This window comes from Botryllus schlosseri, chromosome 9 (assembly GCF_051294905.1).
Source record: "Botryllus schlosseri isolate E-star chromosome 9, Bs_hap1, whole genome shotgun sequence".
Classification (NCBI taxonomy): Eukaryota; Metazoa; Chordata; class Ascidiacea; order Stolidobranchia; family Styelidae; genus Botryllus; species Botryllus schlosseri.
In genome coordinates, this window is record NC_137244.1 from 23,264,770 (window position 1) to 23,288,546 (window position 23,777).

At 38.8% G+C, this 23,777-nt stretch overlaps 1 protein-coding gene across 8 annotated transcripts; it reads left to right on the top strand.

Annotated features, from left to right (window-relative positions):
• The first annotated feature begins 2,436 nt into the window (after positions 1 to 2,436).
• On the top strand, positions 2,437 to 23,313 carry LOC145445977 (uncharacterized). 8 transcript variants are annotated; one of them, XM_080324154.1, is made up of 19 exons: positions 2,437 to 2,489; positions 7,545 to 7,606; positions 8,901 to 8,984; positions 10,078 to 10,188; positions 13,110 to 13,229; positions 13,885 to 13,983; positions 15,269 to 15,436; positions 16,024 to 16,170; positions 17,085 to 17,243; positions 17,667 to 17,825; positions 18,507 to 18,683; positions 18,748 to 18,894; positions 20,592 to 20,702; positions 20,776 to 20,939; positions 20,999 to 21,081; positions 21,148 to 21,301; positions 21,930 to 22,035; positions 22,098 to 22,279; positions 22,801 to 23,312. In XM_080324154.1, exons 2-19 carry the CDS (start codon positions 7,597 to 7,599, stop codon positions 22,987 to 22,989), a joined length of 2,370 nt encoding a protein of 789 aa, XP_080180280.1. In that variant the 5' UTR covers positions 2,437 to 2,489; positions 7,545 to 7,596; the 3' UTR covers positions 22,990 to 23,312. The 8 variants fall into 8 exon arrangements, with proteins under 8 accessions (XP_080180280.1, XP_080180276.1, XP_080180278.1 ...); XM_080324150.1 differs by lacking the exon at positions 2,437 to 2,489 and adding an exon at positions 3,207 to 5,255 and having other exon boundaries at positions 7,545 to 7,633; positions 22,801 to 23,313; XM_080324152.1 differs by lacking the exon at positions 2,437 to 2,489 and adding an exon at positions 3,207 to 5,255 and having other exon boundaries at positions 7,545 to 7,633; positions 18,516 to 18,683; positions 22,801 to 23,313.
• The last annotated feature ends 464 nt before the right edge of the window (positions 23,314 to 23,777 follow it).

A 23,777-nucleotide genomic window follows, 5' to 3' on the forward strand; every position in this document is an offset into this window, starting at 1 on the left:
ATAATTGCAAGTGCTACCAAATTTTACATTTGGTGGAGTTTATCCAAAGCTGAGGAGCAAAAATTTCCACATCAACCGAATGCTTTTTTCAGCGCTCTTCAGATATGAACCACCCATATGTGGTCAAAACAGTTGTTACTACAACTCAGATGATGTCACTCAATTAAATGTACCAACAGGCGGTTTCCATAACTACTGTAGACTAGAGAATGAATTGTATTGAAAGAGCTCAAGCAGTTTAAAAAGGGGATGAAGCATTGCAGATTTCATTAGTCAATCGTAGATGCCAACTTTCAAAATTTCAGGTCGCACAACACGAATGACCAGCAGGCAAGTGCAATATACAAATGATACTCGGCCATTGTCATAAGTGAATTATGCCGACTGTTGTGAATCCAGTCATGAACGTGATGTAAACCGTTCCAAAATATCTACCTTGCCTAATTAAAAGAACTTTACAAGTGGGAGTATTCTGAAAATGACAATTTGAGTAAGAAAGTAAATTTCCATTTAAAACTTCACAAGTGGAAGTCAGATAGATATCCCTGATGGAAGTAGTCTGAATACAAGGATTTAGGTACCGGTAACTAAAACAACACTAGGGTAGTAACAACATCCCTAGAAATGCCTCTTCTTTGGGAAGTAAATGTCACAATGTTTTGAATCTAAAACTGAGTGATCATGCCCCTTTTTATACCGCTATATTCCTGATCTATTGTCGTGAATTGTTCGTACATTTCATTGCTGCACACAATTGATGCGTGCAGTTCATAAAGAAACAGACAAGAACCGTTATATTGATATACCCATAGATGCTCTAGAGACTGGATATTGAGAGACGTAGCTGCCTGGCAAACTCCACGAGCACTGCATGAGACTGGAATCTGTATCTTTTGATAGCAGACCGGCGCAGATGTTGATAAATTTAATCCCAGCAAGATAAGGCCTGCTTTCTTCGGAAACATTGGACGTGGTCAGTGGTCACACATAAATTGATCTGTCCAATTCAGTGAATAACAATTGGTAAAATGTCGATTGCACTACACATGTACACAATTACCCTGTTGGGACGCTTGGTATCAGAACAGCACAGGTCATATAGTAAACTGCACATTATTCTGCATTCTGTTCACATACAATCATCACTTGTACGGAAGAATGAGGTAAAACAAAATTCAAGGTTGCGGATCAAGCACTATCTTACAAGCGTCTTGCGAGAAGAGGGCAGTAAAGGCATCCTTATATTTTGACATTGGAAGGTTGTGAGAAAGGATTGACTTTTTTTCCAGCCATCAACCTTTCACACTGCTCTTAAGTATGAAATATTCTTCTTCCATGCACGGTGTTGAGAGTGAGAGATTTAAAAACAATGTCTACTGTCACGTTTACCCCAAGCTTTGCAGCGACTCCAGCAGTTTGTTGGCCCGGCGTAAATGGCAATGCAGCGATTAGCTTGGCTATTTCATTCCATTTGTATAAGGATATATCAGATAACTCGTCTTCCTTAGGTTCTGTTATATCTTCCGTTGACCATTCGTGCCCCTCTACGACTTCTCTTTTAATCAAGCAATTCATGGTGAAATACGCCCAAGATCCTCAGTATGAATCCAGCCATATGCACACCGTAAAGTAGCATTGTTGACGAAATCTGCAAACAGCTCGTAGTGCAATTTGCAGGATAGCAGTATTCATTATGACACGTCCTCATGATTTTCTCTTTGAACTGAGTTTCGAGATAGAGATAAACATGAAAATTTAGGATTAAGTAGTCAACCGAAATAATTATAAATCTATGGCTCTATAAAGTATGTCGGAACTCAGATATGGAACAGTATGTCGCCGGATATTCGACAGCCGTGTAGCATGTTCCCATTCAAGTAGAAGTACAAACTTTAGGCCTACCTACTGAATGAATGCCAAGGCTAGTCATGTCAACCTCGCCTACCGAGTCCCGAACCAACACATGCCATACTGTTTTCATTTTTATCGCTAGTCCTTTTATGTTTTCCCCTTTAATTTCATTCCATCCATCTACATGCTCTAAAACAGGGTGTCTAATTAAAAGACCACTCCGGTCGTCTCGACACCCTCCTATCTTTTCATCATCATCTCAAATTTGTGTTTTGATCTGATGTAAATTCCAATAAAATGATTGAGTGGTGCTAGCCGAATTCGCTACAAGGAAATCGTGCCGGCTTAGGGTTATCCCGCGCGTTAAAATTCGTGAGAAGCCTGTCATTAAAAATTTTGATATTTGTTAGAGAAGAACCAAATATTATATCTCAGGGGTGGGCAGATCTGGTTCATGAGCGAGTCGCATATCTAAAATCTTAACTTCAAAAGAGCCATAACAAAAAACAAACAAAAAATCAAAAGTACAATCTTATGACGTCATAATAAAATGTAGGCTATCGAATGAAGTTTGTTGTTGTGCTTGTGTAATGTGTGCTGATGAAGGAAAAGGTGATAATGTCAAGTTTGCTTCGAAGGTATCTGGAAAGGAGCATGTCTACACCGTATCGTGTGTTCGTTTGGGTTCGGAAGAAATCTCGTTTTCGGTTGGAAATAAGCCTTGTACTACCGGTACCAATCCGTTTCCTGAGAGAAAAACTATCATTGTGAGAATATCTTATGCTAGCTGTGTATGCCTCTATACACCGACCTCTCTGAAGTTAGCCACTGTCTGCCGGATGACTGCCGGGTTATTCCACGCCAAATAAACTAGGGGGTTGCACTATTGCACCAAGTTTGGATAATTTATATGAAATTTAGCACACTGGTTGATGAAGCTTTAGATATGTCAAATCCATTTTTTTTTTCAAATTCTCAAAAAGCACAAGTTATGAGGCATCAAAGTTTGCACATTTTCCTTGTCACGTTTCATTGAACACTGTCAATTATTTCTTCAATGTCATAATTTTGAAGGTAAAAAGCCGTCAATGTGACTGAAATTTGGAGACATGATACTACTGGTCTCCACGAATTCTTAAATTGATGGCCCAAACATTTCAGAGTATGTTATCATATAAAAAAATGTCACCTGAGACTCCCACTGTTTGTTTTGGTACCGAAAGTTTAAACTCCCATAAATAAAAAGGGGGAAACATTTAAGAAACCCAAATTCTGAAGTAGTTATCTTGGCTATATTCTCTTTAATTTAATATTGATTCAACGCAATAATTTACAACTACGCCAGTAAAAAAAACTTCAAAATAATGATTGGATTACAATAAAAATAACTTCAAACTTTCAAGTCATTGTTCATTGTGATGTCACAATGCATCCATTTTTGAAGGTGGCTGAATGGAGTTAACTGATCCTGGGAATTACAGTATAGTTGTGGCTGAGTAACTAGTCAAATTTTAGAAAGCGAGTGACTTTATTGTCCTAATTTTAACAGGTAAATACCGTAACTTATTTTGAGTGTCATAGCTAGATGAACCAGAAGAATTTCCTGAATCTTTCCTATCATGCAACCGAATTCGGCATTAATGCAGAATGGGTGATTTTTGCAACAAGTCATGGCAAGTCTCCCGGTGATGGTATTGGTGGAACAGTTGAAAGAATAGCTTCTCGTGTATCAATTCAAAGGGTTGCAGGGGCTGATTTGATCTTAACACCACCCCAATTATACGATTTTTGTCCGAAAAACATTGCTGACCTTGATTTTATTTTCATTTCCAAACAAAGTATGACACCCATTCGTTCTGCAATGTCAAGTCGTTTCCAGGAAGCTGATAAAGCAATACCGGGAACTCGCAACTTTTACCATTTTGTTCCCATCGTAGATAAAAAAAAATTGCCATGAAAAGAGTATCATGTCAGGAGCATTTTGATTTGATACATACTATACCTTCGGCACAAGCTGCAATTCATAAATAAGGCCAACACCTCTCAGCTATGCCGCATGCCTAAATGATAGGAAATGGTGGATTGGAATGGTGTTAGATGTGAATGAGGAGCATTGTGACGCCAAAATCAAATTCCTGCATCGTCACGGTCCGTCATGTTCATTTCATTGGCCAGCTAGAGAAGCGGGGGAGATAGCGTAGGGGTGACGATAAGCGCCCACTAATCGGGTGGCCCCGGTTAGATTCCCGTCGGAGGCTTATCTGGGCTCCTCTTGCCCCGCCGTCCCAGAGCCCAGAAAAAGACCCGACGAAAGAAAGCACTCACAAGGGACGGAAAGAACTAGAAAGAGCAGCGGCTTCAAAAAAATCAACATCGAAAATAACTGTGATGTCGGGCAATCTAGGCCGAGGTGGATGTCAGTCTAAAAAGATTGCAACTGCGTGTCGTTCGATATCCCCTTATCTGTTCATTATATCGCATTTTGTCTTATTGCATCGTACACTATGTTTAACTTGTTCAGATGAAAATACGACAAGAGTTAAGATTTTTCAGGATAATGAATGGCATTTATTGATTCAACACAGACAACGGCCCATGCCTCATCACCCCCTGGCTCATACCTCCTACTCTACCCTATTTTTTACTTTCAAAAATGATGTATTGTTACAAAATTTGATGTCACCTCCAAATACATGTGTATTTTAGCTGAATTCTATCTGCAATAGTTAGCCATATAACTAGTCTGTCCCGAAATATTAGAATATTGGACCAAGTTTGGGCAAGTTACAGCATGGCAAGATTTGATGGCCCATACCTACTCAGTACTCACTCTTCTTTACATAGTTAGAGTGTACGTGTTAGCGGTTTTTAAAATTATTCAATCAATCATTGTGTTTCTTCCAATTACATTGCTTGTGAATAAAGGTATTTCTAGAACGGAGCAGTGTCGGTATCTAGTCACTACCTTCGAGTCACACGTCATCTCGAGACATTGCACATTTTGAGTCAAGTCAATCAATTTTTGAAGGTGACTGTAGTCAAGTCAAGTCAAGTTGTCTCTTTGAAATGTGAGGCATGATTAAGTCATTGCATTCTTTTAGCTGTTTGAAATACAGATTGAGTCGCCATTTATTTTAAATCGAGAAACGAATAAAGAGTTAAATATATATGCAAAAAGGCGCTGTGTAGACCTCGCATGCGTTGAACTGTCAAACTACGTAAGTAACTGTTGTATACCCTCAGTCTATAATTATCCGCCACAATAGAGAATAGAATACAAAACCTCATATAGTTGAACGAATTGATATTCTGTACTACCCTACTTGGATACAATTTAAGCGAGTTGGCGAGTAATCTAAACTATATTAGAATTCAATTCAAATCACACAAGAGGTTTGGTCAAGGTGAGTACCGGGCACCAATCACCATTCTATATAACAGAGATGGATACTTGGCTTTTATATTACTTTCCTACTAGTTAACAATAACGTATGCTGCGAACTCCAATCATTTCGTTTGCGGTCAATCTATTTGTGATAAAACGATGGAGGTTCAGTAAAGGCTGCTGCACACTGGCTTTGCGACACGACTAAAACAGGTAATTCCCCGATCATGTTGCGCTCACGATCGCGGTAGTTGCGTTCTGCTGGACACTGGGACACCGAGTCGTAACGTTGGCCTATCTGTTCTGCACCAACTTAATGATTTTGTAACAGTATAGGTTCTTGGTTATTACTATTGAAGAACACATCAAGATACTTCCTACACATATGTGTTTTATATGGGAACATGTACTGATAGCATTTTGCTGATGCTCCGAATTTTGATACACCATAATGCCACTATGATATTCTCAAAGTCGAAAACTCAGTTTATTATTCCAATTCAAGACGCAGATGCACAGTATACAGTTCCCAAGATACAAAGAATATAAACAAGGTGTCTAATCGTTGAAACACCCTGACATAGTCCATCAATCAGATTTCATCTGTATGATATATAGGCCTAATTTTCTAGGCCTACCGGTACTTTCGTAATGTCAAGCATGTCAGTGGCATTGGCGGGCTAGCGGTGATGTTCTCTGTTATTCATCTTGTATTGTGAACATATAGTGATTTAATTGTCAAATATATCTTCATTTCGTTCATCCATCTTCAAGTTATCAACTTGAGGTTGAATATCGTACAGCGCCATGAGTCACTCCCGCACAGCCTTCACCGTGTAACCCAAGATAAATTACGCATCTGGTACACGAGAATGTTAAATTAGGAAGTTGAACGATTAGAAAAGATTGCAACAGCACCGCCGAAATAAGAGCGCGTGTTTATTTTCTACTGCTACTGAGCCCGCAACTCGCGACAAAGTTGGAATTTTTCAACTTTGTCGGCGAGTTGCGCAGCCCGCTCGCCGACGCTTTGTTGCGTAGTCTGGCGACGTGGTGTGCATGGTTTTGTCACAGACAGGAGCGATTCTCTCATTTTATCGTGTCGCGAGGGCCAGTGTGCAGCAGCCTTAAAACGTAAAATCATTGAATGAATGAAATTTGTCGCTCTTACAGGTCACACCAGCACATTGAGAACAATTCGAACATATGCAAGATATTGTGATTTAGTCGACATCGATTACTTGTGAGGACTTGAAGTTGACACGTAAATTTTGCTCCTAGTCACGACTCAATCCACATTTCGGAAATGTCAAGTCGAGTCATTTTTGCAAAGCAGGGTTGTAACCAAGTTACAAGTCCATCTCACTTTTATACTTTTGACTCGAGTCAAGTCGAGTCATTTTCAATTCACCACCGAGTCAAGTTCGAGTCCAAGTCAGCAAGCAGAGGGTCGAGTCATGGTATTATGACTCGAGTCCAAGTCATTGTCATGACTGCTCAGTCTCCAGTTAAAGTATTGTTAAACATACTTGTAAAACTCTGTTTGGTGATATCGAATGGTTCACATTAATGATACACTAATTTTCCTCACTTTTAGCAGTTTCTGGTCGCATTTTCAAGTACCAGTACCAATAGACGAAATCCCAATAGTGTCGTAAATTACTATTCTTCGATATTACATTGAAACGTCGGTCTTGGCCATCTGAGTCTCGAGTCATATGACTTAGTTCGAGTCATGGGCAATAACTTGAGTCCAAGTCGAGTAAATCCATAGATTGAATCGAGTCGAGTCATCTTTTCTCAAAATACGAAAATGACTCGAGTCAAGTTGAGTCATCCGAAAATTGGGACTTGAATCGGACTCGAGTCCTTACAACCCTGTTGAAAAGTGACTCAAGTGAAGTCATGCGAAAAAGGGGACTCAGGTCAAGTCATGACTAGAGTCATCCCAACACTGGAATAGAGCCGTATTATCTGAAATATCACATATTATGTATAGTCTCGATAATGAAGCATTCCACTGAAAAACAAAGGTATGGAATTGGAGGATGCATTTTGGCATCATTTGTCTGGTCCTGCCTGCAAGCGATCAAAAGGTTTCAATCCAACTCACAACCCAAATTAAGTTTGACATCCCTTAAGTTCCGTCTTTCAATCTAACAGCCACCTCGGCCTATTAGTATTTGTAGTGTTGTTGCCAGATGTTGATCTTTCATCTTTCTTTCTTTTTTTACGCTTTGCTCGCTCTTACCATTCTCTTCCTTGTATTCATTCTTCATTAGGTCTCTCTCTCATCTTCTTTATACAGATGGTGTAAGAAGAGCGATGCAGTGGAGGAGGTGTAGCAGTTCCTAGTAGAGATGGTGGCAGGTAAATGCCCTGCCTCTTGTTTGCTTGGTAAGTGTTGCACTCATGCACACGAGGAAAACGAAGGAAGCTGACTGTTCTCCCTATGAATGCCAAATATTGATACTTTTACAACTTATGCAACCTCGAATTGTAACATGTTGAATCCACACCATGCTAAAAGCAGCAGGTATAATAATCCAAAGATTACAAAACCGTAAATACATTGCATGCTGAGCCTAAGGCCAATACGATAAGAAATTTAAATTTGTGTTTATTATGCGTTGAACCCTTTTGTGGTTGACTGCCTGGGGGTATGTATTTTGATACTTTAGGAGTTACAATTATGTTTCTCTGGGGAAGTATGAGCACTGCTTTGGAAGGATTATAATATATCTCTAGCATCTTGTCACATATGTAAGGAGGTACGAATGTCAAGCCTATATTCCCCTGCATAGATGAAGTGGATAAATATTATAAGACTTCATTTATATCCGTGCTTGGCCATTTGAAAAACGTCACTTTCATATTATGGTAACAAAAATAGGAGATGTCCACACTCAGATAGAAATCTGATAAGGAAGATTAGAAATATAATAAATTGAGTTGTTTGGTTATCAAAAGATAGAAGCTTGTTACTTCAGTGATCATAGTCTAGATGAGGTGTTGACTTTTCTGCAATTGTGCAGTAACCTGTGATATAATCAGAATGTGGCAGTCTAATCAGTACAGTTATGCCACTCTAGTCAAATTGCTATATAGTGAGTAATGCTAACTGAACTAAGGGGCTATGGATGATGCATCTCAAATACTCAATAGTACCTAAATTTAATAACTTGTGACATTTCAATTCCCATTTCCATCTCTGATGAAGATGTTAGGAGTGCAATGAATAGTCTATACCTCTAAACTCATTTTCATAATTATAAGAGTCAATCGATAATATTTATTTTATACAATTATGCATCACATTTTTAAAATCTAGTATTTGGGATTTGAAAACTATTTAGGAAAGTAAATGATTGATATGACCGAGTGCTTGAAAAATGTAATAGTACTTTCCTAATGGTTGAAAGATGAAGAACGTTTAAGAGATGTGAATTTCTGCATTACTTGTTCACTGGCCATTTCAGATTGCATCCTTGTTTATCGCACTTCTAACAAATAATGGACAACTTCCTAAATTTTCATTGTTTTGTCACATTCACATGAGAAGCTGTTTTATAGACTACATTATTAATTTGTGCCATATAAAACTTGGTTGCTAACCACACTCCTTTGACATGATTTATAAAATGCAATCATATTTTTCTGTCAGTAGTTCCTGCAAAGATGCTATTACGACTCACTCTACCAGTACACTTTGAGATCCTGTTACTTTGCCAGTGGGTATATTCTCAAGGTTGGTATGTTAGGAGAAAATATTTAGGATTAGAGAATTCTCTATGGCTATGATTTACTTATAATAGCTGTGAATTATGTATAGTTGAAGTCATAATTACAAATGCTTCACTTACAAATAATTGACATATACTTTAATCGAAACTTTGTGAACCTATAATCAGAGGTGGTCAAAGTAGTCAAGAAAGCTACTCAAGTAGAAGTAGAAGTAGCGACGAAAAAATCTACTCAAGTACGAGTAGAAGTACTTCCTCCATAAGCCACCTAAAAATACTCGAAGTAGAATTGACTGACTTTAAATCTACTCAAGTAAGTAAGTAGTTTTGAAAACAGTCTTGATAGAGGCATTACTACACTTGCTTTTATACTTAAACATGTATCTTCTGCGGACAAAAGACCTAATTAGAACCCAAAGTATGATACTCCGAATATCACACTAGGAATTGAAAGTGAAAAAACAAACACCACTTCTAAAAGGCGGAAAATATATTGCATGTCTTTTGTCCTTAAAACTTCAAAGGTGATCTGCTAAAACGTTGCAAAAAGCCGGATTTTCCAGATTAGCAGGACACTTTACGGGCTGCTAGATAACGATAGGATATGAAATTGCTAGATTGCAAAACGGTGGTTTCGAACGTTATGGTGGGCCATGTTAACTGTGATGAAATATTTGATATGGGCGACAATGCGGTGTGAGCGGAACCATAGGCAATTCGGTACCTAAATTATATTCACTGATACTTTCGTGAAAACATATTTGTCATTCCATAACTACTGTGCGCAAAGCGCAACAAAATTTCTGGGCTTCACTTGACTTTTATGAATATTAAATGTCGGTACTCCGTGAAAACAGCCCCGAAATTCCTCAAGCTATCCTTCGTATTGGGGATTAAACTACTTCTACTTGACAAACTGAAAATAGCGAAAAGTAAGTAAGTAGATCACAAAATATTACGAAGTAGAAGTAGAAGTAGAGAAAATCAGATCTACTTGAGTAAGTACCAGAAGTAGAGCAAAACTACTTGAGTACTTCCAAAAAGTAGAAGTACTTCGTTACTGACCACCTCTGCCTATAATTGAAACATTTCGTTCAGACTGTATTGACAAAGCATCCAATTGCGCACTTCGAAAGCAATTAGGTCTATGTGCAAGAACACCTTTGTGGGAGAACTGTTTAAAAACTTGTGAACGATGTCCAAGTGCTGGTAAGTATTAAACGCTGATTACAAGTAGTGGGTCCTTTCAGTAAAATAATACTGAGGACTCTATATAAACATCCTCATATGGCAGTGCCTAAAGACTTGGGTTAGGAACAATTATCCTAGTAATCGACTCAATTATCAATTCTAAGGATTCGAGATGAGTAGTGAGAGATCATTTTTTTGAGTACTGGAATTAGAAGTTCCTTTCCACCGCACGTTAGTGAAATGACATTCCATGAAGCCGTAATCATGATCATCCGCAAAGTGCAATGAAAAGGGTTTGGTCAAAAAAATTCCCACTTATCTTGGTTGTGATGTAGAAGTGACATTATATTCTTTGTGGTCGCATAAAAAGTAGGCTACATATTTGAGCTTCTCACACCAATCACACTGTTGTGACATCATAATGACTTATACTCGAATAGGCTACTCGACTGGAAGTGCAATACTTAATTCAGAATTGAATCGCAATGGTACTCGATTTTTCACAACTCTACAAAAGACAAAAATGAAATCCACAAATTTCCGTGCTGTCAACTTTTCTATTTAGCAGCATGCGTCAAGTTCCTGTATCGTAAAGCCAGATGTCGTCAAAGTAGTGAGCATTTCATGTAGAAGTGGTGATTTCCAGGATAAAACTAAACTATTTCAGGTAGAAGTAGGATTTTGGAAGACTCAAAGTATTCAAATAGCTTCAAAACGTAGATTTGGGGAGGTGTCACATTCTTTTAGTGGTAGATCTCAGGTGGCATGAACATAGGCCTGATGTGTATAATTATTTTCAGGAAATTTTTAACAGCTTTATCGTTAAATCTGATGACGTAGTCTGAGAGAGTATCAAGCATATACACAATAATGTTGGCAAAATTGATTCATTGACTTTAAAAATATTTCCGCTTTGCCTTGCAAGAAGAGAGGGGCACACAATATTTTTTATAATATGAATACTCTTAATTTCGATGGGTATAGTGAGCCAATAGAAATGATGAGATAAGTATTGCATTCATCATTAGCGATATGGGTTGTTGGGGAATTACATTATAATTTGCGAGGAAAAGAGTGCATACTGCATATCAATTACCAGCATAGGAAAGAGAGGCTGGGGGCGAAGTCATCCAATGGAGTGCCCAAGACCATCGTTTTCTCGGCAGGATGTGAATTTGAATCGTTTGAAAGCGTGAGATAGAGGGACTTTATTTTCATTCAACCGAAATAAAAAACAAACAGACGGCAACAATGATTGATACAACCTTGGAGGTCAACTAGTCGATCACACCTGTGTCTAATAGGTACATTGTCTCTACATCCGGAGTTCCCAAACTTTTTTTAGTCGCAACCCCAAATTTCGATTTCAAAATGTTGCTCGACCCCACCTCTCAATTTTACATTCTGGATACTACCCTTGTGCAAAGCTGGCGACCATGTGCGCAGTAATGGAAATTATCAAAATTAAGAAGTTCATTAAGGACTATAGAAACGTATATAGGTCTTTTGGAATGATTGCGATCTATATCCAATCAAAGTATTATTCATGTACTGCTATACGTGAAATACTACGTCACATGAAGTAATGATACCAATCTATAAGTTATTCTGCCGCACCATGCGTGTGTGTATGTATTATATCTTTAACACATAACACAATCGTTAACTTGTAGTTTTCTTGGAAGGAGAAATTACCATCTTATTAATTTTTATTATGCTCCCGACACATTGTTCTTCATAGTGATGCCAAGACACCAACCTCAAGTTATAGCAAGTGGCGCTTTCAAATGACGTCATTGGTATTTAATTTTTGTCTCCCGACCCTAGAGAATAGGCAAACAAACCCTAGTTTGGGAACCCCTGCTCCACACAATCTGGTGATTCACCATATCGGAGTTGTATAGTCCAAAACATACCTAAACACAGCACTGCTGGTTGCAAAGAAGAAGATTCGCCCTTAATATTGATACCTCATGAACCAATGAGTTGTTTTGTGTGCATTTGTGTTGATTTTCAAAGAAATCGTAAGCCATTCAAAAAATTGTAAGCAAATTTTTTTTAAGTTTGGGAACTACAGTGCTGTAACTAGGTCACAAGTCAATCCCAATTTATAGTTTTCACTCGAGTCAACCAGTCATTTTCAATTCATCACCGAGTCAGGTCCAAGTCGCGGAGCAGAGGGTCGAGTCTGATTCATAGCGTGGTGACTCAAATCCGAGTCCAAGTCATGGTGATCAATGCTCAGTTTCGAGCTCAGTCATGTTCAATCCATTTTTTATATCACTGCTTGGCTGATATCGAATACCTCGCATTCAAAGTATACTATTTTTCCTCAATCCTGACAGTTTCTGGCTCTTTTTTTCAACTACCAGTACTGATAGACGAAATACCAATAATGTGTTAACTTGACTACTGTCCAAAGTTGCGATGCCTGTCTTAGACGTCCGAGTCTCGAGTCAAATCAAGTAATTTTTGTATTTTAAAATAATGACACGAGTCAAGTCGAGTCACCAAAAAATTGCGACTCGAGTCATTTCAACCCTGGAAAACCACTGAGATGCGCTTCTTGATATGAGAACCAATGCCCACGCAGTCTTGCTTCAGTTAGGCTTAGGATATTGTGTTACGTTGAGCATAACACCATGTTAACCTATTTGCTTCATTTGACCGTTTATGATTTACAATGAGCAGACAATGGGCCGTCTAAAACGACAGGCCTAAAAAGTAGGTTACAAGCGATAAAATGTCAAATGATAAGTTCACCGACTATGCAAACATCCACAATGCAAACGAAATGCAGATAGCGAGAAAATTTAGACTTCGTAAACAATTTTAACAATTATTTGACCCAACGCTACAATTTTGACAAAATTTTGACATGTTAAAAAACATTGCCCCAGTGATCACATGATGATTGAATATAAAACCTCTAATTTTAGGTTGCGCTGATTTGTGGACTGATTGCTCACAGAGAAAAGTATACAATCAATGTCCATCTTTACAAATTGTATGCCGGAAAACTTGTGGATATTGTGCAACAAGTGCTGTTACAAGCACTGGTACGTATTTTCTGTTATCTCGGCTCACGCAGAGGTTGTCAACTAGCAGACGATGCTAATATAGCAGATACATTCAGGTAGTATCCAGGTATACCAGTAGAATAATTTGCTTCTTAGGTAGGCTAAAAATACTTCCAGTATTCGTAACCTGGTTTTCCATGCAACTCATAACAGCATGCAAATTACAGTCGTATTACTGTAATACTATATCCTGTGATTGAGATACTACTAGCTGTAAACAGGGATCGAGACTCCGGGTTTGATAAGTAGTCTAGATATCAATGACTGTTAATTCTCATAACTACCCGCTACAATATCAAATGGTAGCACTGGGAATAAATTGAAATAGCCTACAAGTATTGTCGTAGAATAATAGTCGAGCAAGAAGTATTGTAGCAAGTAGAGGAATGAAATTGATTGATTGGACAATGAAGTTGACGCATTTTTAACCTCAGATCAGTTATACTGCATATTTCAGATAATTAGTCAGTCATTTCATGATAAAATGTGGCTACTGACAGCAAATGCACCAGATATGTTGGCTGTTGGAACTGGACAGCCTCTTCTCTGAAGGGTTTAGGTAATTCACTCACTATAAATTATAGTTAGTTTTGCAAATTTAAAGAATTGTGATTTTGATTGTAACCTTTTTTAGGTTGCAGGGATGTGCAAGCCGATTGCCTGATAAAGAAGCAGTTCAACCAATGTCCTAATTTGCTGGGTAATTGCGACAAGACATGCGGGTTTTGCACAGGTAAGTTGGTTTTTCGCTCACTGCGGCTATTTTGCATGTATTATTGTATGATTGCAAACCATCTGTTACTGTGTAATATGTTCATTTCCTGATAAAACACTATTTGCATATCTCAATCATTCATAAAAATGTTCATCAATGAGAATAACCGCGTGATATCACAGCGAAAATGGGACTGTCATTCATAATAGCGAAAAATTATTGATTCCTAAAGTAACAATTAAATTTGACAAAAGTAGATTATGTTAGGCTGAATAGATTTTTCGGCACTTCTTCGATGGCAGTCAGAGATCGAAAAGTGTTCACCATGATCACCAATGAAAGTTTTCCATGAACACGATCAAAAATTTATAAACGTCAAAATATATTGTTTTTGCGTTTGGAAAGGGTTAGGGTCAAAGTTGGGTTTAGGGGGGATATTAGGGTTGCGGGAGGGGGATATTAGGGTTGTGAGAGGGGGGATATCAGGGTTGGGGTTAGGGGGATATTAGGGTTGCGGGAGGGGGGTATTAGGGTTGTGGGAGGGGGATATTAGGGTTGGGGTTAGGGGATATTAGGGTTACGGGAGGGGCGATATTAGGGTTGGGGGAGGGGGAAATTAGGTTTGGGATTAGGGAGATATTGGGGTTGCGGGAGGGAGGATATTAGGGTTAGGGTAGGGGATATTAGGGTTAGGGAAGGGGGATATTAGGGTTGGGGAGGGGGGATATTAGGGTTAGGGAAGAGGGAGATTGGAGGTGGGGTAGGGTATCCCAAGATTAGGGTTATGGAGATATTAGGGTTGGGGTTGGGGGAAAGGGGGGTTGGAGGTGGGTTAGGTTCAAAGTTGGGGTTAGATTACCCCTAACCGGAGGTTTAACTCACCTCCAATCTCCCTTTCCCCAACCCTAATATCCCCTCTCCCACAGCCCTAATATACCCCTTTCCCCAACCCTAATCTTTGGATACCCTACCCCAACTTTGACCCTAACCCACCTCCAATCCCCTAACCCCAACCCTAATATCCCCTAACTCCCAGCCCTAATACCCCGCCTCTCCCAACCCTAATCTGGGATACCCTAACCCCAACTTTGACCCTAAGCCACTTTCAATCTCCCTTTCCCCCCACCCCAACCCTAATATCCGTCTCTCCAAAGGCACAAAAAAACAATTTATTTTGACGTTTATAAATTTTTGTTCGTGTTCATGGAAAACATTCATTGGCGGTCATGGTGAACACTTTTCGATCTCTGACTGCCATCGAAGAAGTGCCCATTTTTCTATACTAAATATTGTGATTTCTTAGATGGAAAGCCAACCGCCAAGTGGAGTCAATGGTCAACGTTTGGTGAATGTTCAAAGAAATGTGGTGGTGGCTTACAAACCAGGACCAGGACGTGTTCTGTCGAAGGAGGCTGCCCTGGAATATCATCCAACTCGAGAAAATGCAACCAAAAAGCTTGTTCTGGAAAAAGTATGTCCAATGGCCATGGAACCTCGGTCACCTTAGAAGCATGATTAAAATTAAAAAACAAATTCCTGTAAATTTACTGTCATATCCCCCAAATGCTGATATAATATCAAATCTATTATGTACATTGTATAACTGTGAAGCAATGCACCAGTAAACAGAGTTAGACAGCTAAATAATTTTTAGATTTTCAAAATCAGATTAGAATTAGAATTACTGAAATCACATAAACTTTGAAATTGAATTTAATTCTGAATTACAAAGAAAGACAACAATAATCAAGTTCAGGTCATATCAAATCAGATTTCATCTTCGTAAGCTGGAGAAACGCAAATATCTGCACTCCAAGCTTCGCTCGTTTCGCGCTATACAGTTTACCTGTAGCATGTTCGGGAAAACCAGAAATTAAATTAGAATCAAAATTAGAGCATTGACGAATTTCACAAATTAGATTACAATCAGATTACTGGTATTTCGCTCAAATCAGTCCAAGTAGGCAATTAGAACTTTTTAGTTGTTCAATTCTGCCAGTAAATAGAACATTGATGAGTATTAAATATCTAAATACTGAAACACCGCACTCTGTCAAGGCTACTCGTCATGGACAAAATATGGAAAATGTTCCGTTACCTGTGGACGTGGAACGCAGTCAAGGACAAGAACATGCCTCAAAGGGTCGTGTAAACTACGGCTGAGCCAAAAAAAGTATTGCAGTGCACGTAAATGTCCGGTTGAAGGTAAAACAATGCTTTGGACTCCTTCATATTATCTACGATACTGCTTTCGACTTTACGACGGCCCACAGTAAGTGAAAGTATATTCATTGGAGAATCAGAAATATTTTTATAGAGCGTCTTACTTTCCATAACCTCTTTCAGATGAAGTTTTCAACATTTGATGATGTCATTTATTGCAGTATTAACAACACAAATGCGATCTGCCAGTAATTGTTTACAGTTAACAGGTTGCAGTCATTGGCACGTATGGAATTGTCTTCCAAGGCAATTCCAATGAAATCATTTTGCTGCTCTAGACTTGATATGTATATTTGCTGGCACAAATCACTGTGGAAAAATCCATTTCCCTCAATTAAACAGATTTTACTTTATCATTATTTTCATCATTTCAAAACATTGTAAGATTGTATTGAGTTATACTACAATGCCACAGTCGGATGGCTTTAATGTGGCCTATCCATGCTCGACATTTGCTGTCTTGCGGGATTGTTTGATGGAAGTAATCCCTACTAAAAATTTCAACATTTGTTAAAAATATGCTGTATAATAAAAGCATTTTTCAAACTACTCAGAATGCCTTCGCAGGCCGGATAAAATCGTATGGCGGGCCGGATGCGACCCGCAGACCGTACGTTTGGCACCCCTGAAGAATTCTGGCAAATAGTATACCAATTTATGTTAATTTGCAAAATCATATAGGCTATTTAATAGCGTATGATTGCACACTGCATCTCGTACTCCATACTTAGGTGTTTAGTACCACCAAGAGGTCCGTAGACCCCTGTTTAAGAACCACTAGAATGGAGCGAGACAGTACAACTTAGCATAGATGAGAATCTGAAGTCAAAACACTTTCTATCACAGTTTCAATGACATACATACCGTCGGGAACCTATTTGTTGTTGTTTTGCTAGACACCAAACTAGGCAGATGGGGCAAGTGGGGCAAATATCAACCTTGCTCAAAATCATGTGGAGGAGGAACAACCATACGCACCAGAACTTGCTCCAAACCTGGAGCTTGCAAAGGCCCTGATAAACAGTCAAAGCGATGTAGAACAAATCGTTGCAAAGGTATGTTGCTGGGACACTTTCTCTTATCACCTTATATTGTTAAAATTACAAAAAGTCCTCAATCATTGTAAATTTTCAAGAAATTCCACTCACTCATAAGTTTGCTTGAGGCAAATTTATTGTTCCCCATGCGATGATAATAATATCACATATATATCCGGATCAGTGCCTTTCCAGTGTTTACTCAATCTAAATGTATGATTGATTGTGGAATATGACACAGAGATTTCGCATTGCTCACATGTGGTCTGCTCCGATCAATTCTGTTGCAGTAGGTCAAATGACTAGCTAAAGTGTGCACTAAGCCGTATTACTCTGCTCCAATCAATTCTGCTGCAGTAGGTCAAAAGACAAGCTAAAGTGTGCACTAAGCCGTATTACAAGAAGTGGCTGGTCATGTGGAAGAATACTATTTTATTTTAGGTGCCACAGTGGGTAAATGGAACAATTGGAGTGAATACAAAGCTTGTACCAAATCATGTGGCGGCGGTACTTCTACACGGCATCGTACTTGCTCAAAACCTGGAAAATGTGAGGGCATTTTTAAACAGTCGAAGCCTTGTGGAACAAATCCTTGTGAAAGTACTGTTAATGAGTCTTTGATGTTCATAGCTATGCTATAATTCCCCTCATAATATTTGTACTGATCAATATGTCAAGGTGATTCTTGCTAGTGTTAGTAAAAATTGCAGTTGTAAACAGATTGACTAGAGTTTCATCCCAAGTTGAAAAATAAATATATAGCCTTAATCGTTAAAACGTGAAACAAGGCACTTGAAAGAACACAATCGAACACTGTTACATCGATCATTATGCCAAAGTGGATGATAATTTCAGAGACCGTACTTGGTCGTTTCCACATCCCCCTGTCTGTCCATTACATCTCATTGTGTCTTTTTTGTTGCATTGCATACCGTGTGTGTCTTGAGCGGATGAAAATAATAAAACCGCTGATTGCGATTGCAACATTCCAAGAGCGCAATAGCTTTGTGCAATGGAACCAATTATATTCTGAATTAAAACTTGCAACAACAGCAAAAATGTTTGAAAAGCTTCTTGGAGGTACAGAACTTCAATATACAATTGAATAATGTATTCATATTGAAATAAACCCGAATATTTTCGACTGACACTCGTCAGAGGTAAGCAAGTAGTACATAATTGAAAAGGTCAATGTATATCAACAATTGTATCACCAAATACGACGTCATCGGCATGAAATTTTGAATAATCGAGGCGACGAGATCAAATACGTTTGAATAGACCTTCTAGGTAAATGGAATAAGTGGACAACATGGAGCTCGTGCAGCAAAAAATGTGGAGGTGGCAAACAAGAAAGAACGAGACCATGCCAACGAAAAGGAAAATGCACGGGCGAAACTAAGCAGTCTCGGGTTTGCAACACTAAACCATGCCCGTCGTCATGTGAGTACAGAACAAGTTTACAAATTGTTAATGGTAATATAATAGATTGTCGAAAAAAACATACGCACTTCGCTTTCAGTGTGGCTGCTATGGGAAAACTGGGGAGGTTGCAGTAAGCCGTGCGGGCCAGGCTTTAGAACGAGGATAAGAATCTGTTCGGTTTTTGGAGGATGTTCCGGTCAATCTGTTCAAACGAGCAGGTGCCAGCTCAGGACCTGTTCTACAGGTGAGTTCAAATTGTGCAAAGTTGCCTTTTGTCAGGAATGATGTTTGCTCTGTTGCGGGGGCTCCCAACATTTTTTATGGTCGCAAACCCAAATTTCGATTTTAAAATGTTCCGCGAACGAACTCTCAATTTTGCATGCTGATTACTAAAAATTTTGGTCAGCATTTTCGCCTAAATCCACTCACAGCCTATGTGAGAAGCTGGCAACACATGCGCAGTAATAAAAATTATGCAATCATGAACTCGTCAACCTTCGTCAATCAAGACTATAGCTATGTGTATAGGTGTTTTGGAACGATTTCTATCCATCCCCCATCGAAGTAATGAAGTACTGCTATGTGAAATTCTATATCACACGTAATACAGAGTGAGATAGCAGTCAATAAGTTATTTGGCCGCGCCGAGCGTGTGAGTATGTATGTATTATACTGTCTACTCCAGTGTTTCTCAACCTTGTCGCCAGCACCCCCCAAGGGGCAATTTGGATTTTGAAGGGGTGGAAATGATGAGGGGGGGCTGGGATCAGGGGGGGCGCTGAAGAAAAATGGTGTCGCGGTTGAGGTTGCAGTAGGGATTTATGATTATATAGTTAAACAACAGTTCTATATATTCCTGAGTTCTCATTGCAAATTAACATTCGACAAAATCTCTCAAATCTCAAAATTTTCCGTCGGGCTATACGCGCGAAATATTTGCCTACAATGTTTGCAACATGATTCCATGAATGCAGTGGTCGTTCTTCTGGATCGCCCATTTCCCGTAAAATTACTTCCTGCCCGCTAGCCCAGGTTATTTTCCACAAAATGTTTCGGACTAGGTAGTTTATCCCGCAGCGCACAGCGTGTCGAAATTGAAGAAAGAGTTACTGCACCACTTTTAAGAGTGAAAGCCCTTCGTACATTAAAGACGCTTTGAAGTTTTTGATCAAAATAATGACCTTAATTTATATGCATTTGAGAGTTACAAAATTAAATCATCATAATATTTCTTCATCGTATCATAAAGAATGATACTGTTTAGTGCTGTGACCATAACCTCGCATGAATGGTATATATATTATATGGATTGCTATGTTTGGAATGCATTTATGTTTTAGTTAATAACTGGGTGCAGTGCTAAATTCAAGATGAGCGAGCAGAGATCTCCACCATATCCTCAGTTCATTTACTATAATCATACAAAGCAATAAAATAAAACCCAATAGAATTAACTTCCCCATATTGGCAATTCCAGATGTGAATTCGGGATGTATACATCAGGCTCGAACCAGATGGTATATGAGCCTTTATTTGATGGTTGTTGTAATAACCTTGATTCGATCCCCAATATAGCACATACAATTATTATAACGGTATTTAGTCGAGTGGTCCTCGCTCGCGATTCAAGCGCTAAATACTTCCAGTAGTAAAGTCCCAACCTGAAAAGGCCGACCGGACTTAGACCTCTTACCTATTGTATTTTCAAGAACCCATTGTTTAACGCATAGCATGACCGTGCGGTCACTTGGAGTTTTCGCGGAAGGATAGATTGATAGACCATACTAGGTCATTTTTACATCCTACATAACATCGCATTGTGTGTTGTGTATAGCATTGTTCGTTATGTGTGTCTTGGGCATATGAAAATAATAAAACCATGTATTATTTTCTTACGTTGAGACTAAAAATTCTGGTAAATTACTAGCCCTCTGGTTGCAGAAATTTCGTACTCACCATGCTCAAGGACGTGTGGTGACGGAATTCAGAAAAAACTCGAAAGCTCGGGAGAATACAGTACTCGCCATTGTAAATTGAAGAGCTGTCCGCATGGTAATGTTTGCGCATTTGTATCGATTCCTGATGCTAATAATCAGTATACGTGAACTCCTTTGCAACCGAAAAGTGTTTTGTCCGCACAATCAAGAAAAGAGGTACAAGAATCCTCATAACTCGTGCTGTTTGAAAACATCGTCATCATTATGCGGTACATCGTCATCAACTAGCTATCAATATGAGCGCCGGGTACTTGGTGGCATGAACTCGGCCAATGGTGAATGGCCATGGATGGTATAATTTTTGCGTCGCTTCTCAGGGCTGAATTTCTATGTCTCTGGGTTTTGCAACAGGTTTATCTCACTGGACCGTTTGGACACTGTGGTGGGGCACTTCTATCTTCAAAATACATTTTGACTGCGGCACATTGTTTGCAGTAAGATGTTATTGAGACAAAGCCGATGTTTCATAAACTGTAACTGAATATTTTAATCTATTGCAGAACGGATGATGGGACGAAGTATGATGTTAATTCATTCACTGTTGTGATTGGATTTGCGGATCTGAGGAACAGACAAGGAAAGTCATATGCTTTGGCTCGTTCCTTCGTTTATCCACCCTATTCTTTTCCAAAACATGACATCGGTATTCTGGAGGTAATAAAACATGTAGCCGTGGAGCTGTTCAAGCTAGTCCCACTTACTAAACACAAACGGTGAACTTTGAAATTTACTTTATGACAATGTATCCCTCATTATTATTTGCCCATTTCGCACAAAAGCTTTCCCAATGCAGGTATAGAACCAGGGTTGTAATGACTCGAGTAGCGATTTTTTTAGTGACTCACTTTCTTACAATGCTTGTGAGCTCTGCGTTTCAGCATGTCGCTTGGTGACAACGCTGTGTAGAACGGCTGTGGTACTTCCAGAGTGCTAACGTTCAATTAGGCTTTTTTTTCTCCAAATTTTACTGAACTAATGATTAAATTGTCGGATTGCCTAAAAAGGACTGAATCTTATGGAAAACGCGTTTTTTTTATTAGCCCTATTTCACAAATTTTACTCCAGTAATGTTGTCAGTGATGATTTTGACATCAAAATCTGTTGACACCGTTTTCGAATACAGGTACATGAGCACTCCAAATAAATAAAAGTAGGCTATTTTGCAACTGACCATTTCCTTTTCAAAATCGCGTTCATCTGAAACAGCTTTTATATTTGACTCGAAACTGGGAATGGATGAAATTTCAAAGACTTTCCGATAACTTGATTATTTCACCGACAGTTGAAGAGTGCAGTTGCTTTCAATAATTACATTCGACCAATCTGTCTCCCACATGGTGAAGAACCCCCGTATGATTCGACCTGTATTACAATGGGTTGGGGTGTCAGTGAGTACATGTTTTAGTAAATGCTTGTAACAAGCAGTAAATTCATATATGTCTCATTTCAGGTGTGAATGGATTGAATCAAATAACGCAAATCCTCCAGAATGCAGACCTAAGAGTTTTCGATCCGGACGTTTGCGTGCATGGATATAATAACCCTTCTCTTGCTGAGTATTTGCCATTTTTAAAAACAAGAAGAGGGTATGTCTGCTCGGGAGATCTTGTCAACGCGAAAGACAGTTGTTTGGTATGTCATTTTATCATGGTTGCTAACGTGAAGCAGTGGTTCTTAACCTTTTTATGGTCGAGGGGTAGGATTCCAATTTTTTCTTAGCCGGTTCTGTTACAAAAAGTAATTAACAGTAACCTGTAATGGTAATTGATTTGTTGATCTCACAAAATTCTGTGAGACGGTTCTCTATGAATGGTGCTCTTTCCGATTTGAAAATGTTCCATGATGCTCCTTTAAATTTGTAAGTCGACTACTAAAAACAAAATCAGACACTATATTTGGGGGTCTGATAACTGAGAATAAAGGTTGGAATATTCGCGAACCCCACAAAAAGAAAAATGACCTTCAAGTTGAAAAACAGTATCTAGCAGCGATGTATCCAGGACACTAATTTTTGTGACGCGTAATGGAATTTTTTTTTTAATCAAATACCGGTATGTAGAATAGCATTCAAAACATGATATGAAGAGCGAAACGACTCTTCTGACTAAATTTTTAATTGATGAGCAATGGTCATTATATTGAACTCTCTTCAGGGAGATAGCGGGTCACCTCTTGCCTGTCAGAGGTGCAAAAACTGCGGTTGGTATGTTGCGGGAGTGACATCATTTGGTCCGGAGCTTTGTGCCACGAAAGGAATACCCGCAGTTTACACAAAAGTCACAGATTATGAAGAATGGATTTATCATATAACCGGGATCAGTAAAGAATCATGGACTTGCTGATTAATGATTAATAATCATGATTGCTGAGATGAATTATTGCAATGATGGCTTTTGATGCTATGTTTGTAGATAAAATGAAATTACTGAATATATAATGCCTTCAAAGAATGCACAGCACACACACAATCGTATTTTTGATATGTCATAGTAAGCTACTATGCTTGGTGGTTTGATTCAGCTCAAAGATGTTTCCCAGAGGCCAAAGGCACTCTGATTTTGAAACAGAAAAAGTTCAATAGCTTCAAGTCAGTTGTTACTACAACTCAGATGATGTCACTCAATTAAAAGTGCCAACAGGCGGTTTCCAGAACTACTGTAGACTAGAGAATGAATTGTGTTGAAAGTGCTAAGCAGTTTGAAAAAGGGATAAAGCATTGCAGATTCCTTGGTCAATCGTACGTGGCAACTTTCAAAATTGCAGGTTGCACGACACAAATGACCGGCAGGCAAATGCAATACACAAATAATACTCATTGAGATTGAGATTGCCATTGAGATAAGTGAATTATGTCGACTGTTGTGAATCCAGTCATGAACGTGATGTAATCCATTCCAAAAAATCTATCTTGCCGAATTAGAACAACTTTACAAGTGGGAGTAATCTGAAAACGACGCTTTGAGTAAGTAAAACAACCCTCCAAAAACATATCTAGATATGTCTTTTATTTTGGATTCACAATGTTTTAAATCTAAAACTGAACGGTCAGGCCCCATCTTATACCTCTATAGTGCTGATTTAAATACATGGACCAGGGTTGTAACCAAGTCACAAGGCTCCAAGTCACAAG

Coding starts and splice junctions, on each gene's coding strand:
- LOC145445977 (XM_080324150.1), top strand. CDS start 7,597: ATGGTGGCAGGTAAATGCCCTGCCTCTTGTTTGCTTG. Junction 8,985..10,077: donor CCAGTGGGTATATTCTCAAG/GTTGGTATGTTA, acceptor CATTTCGTTCAG/ACTGTATTGACAAAGCATCC. Junction 10,189..13,109: donor TGAACGATGTCCAAGTGCTG/GTAAGTATTAAA, acceptor CTCTAATTTTAG/GTTGCGCTGATTTGTGGACT.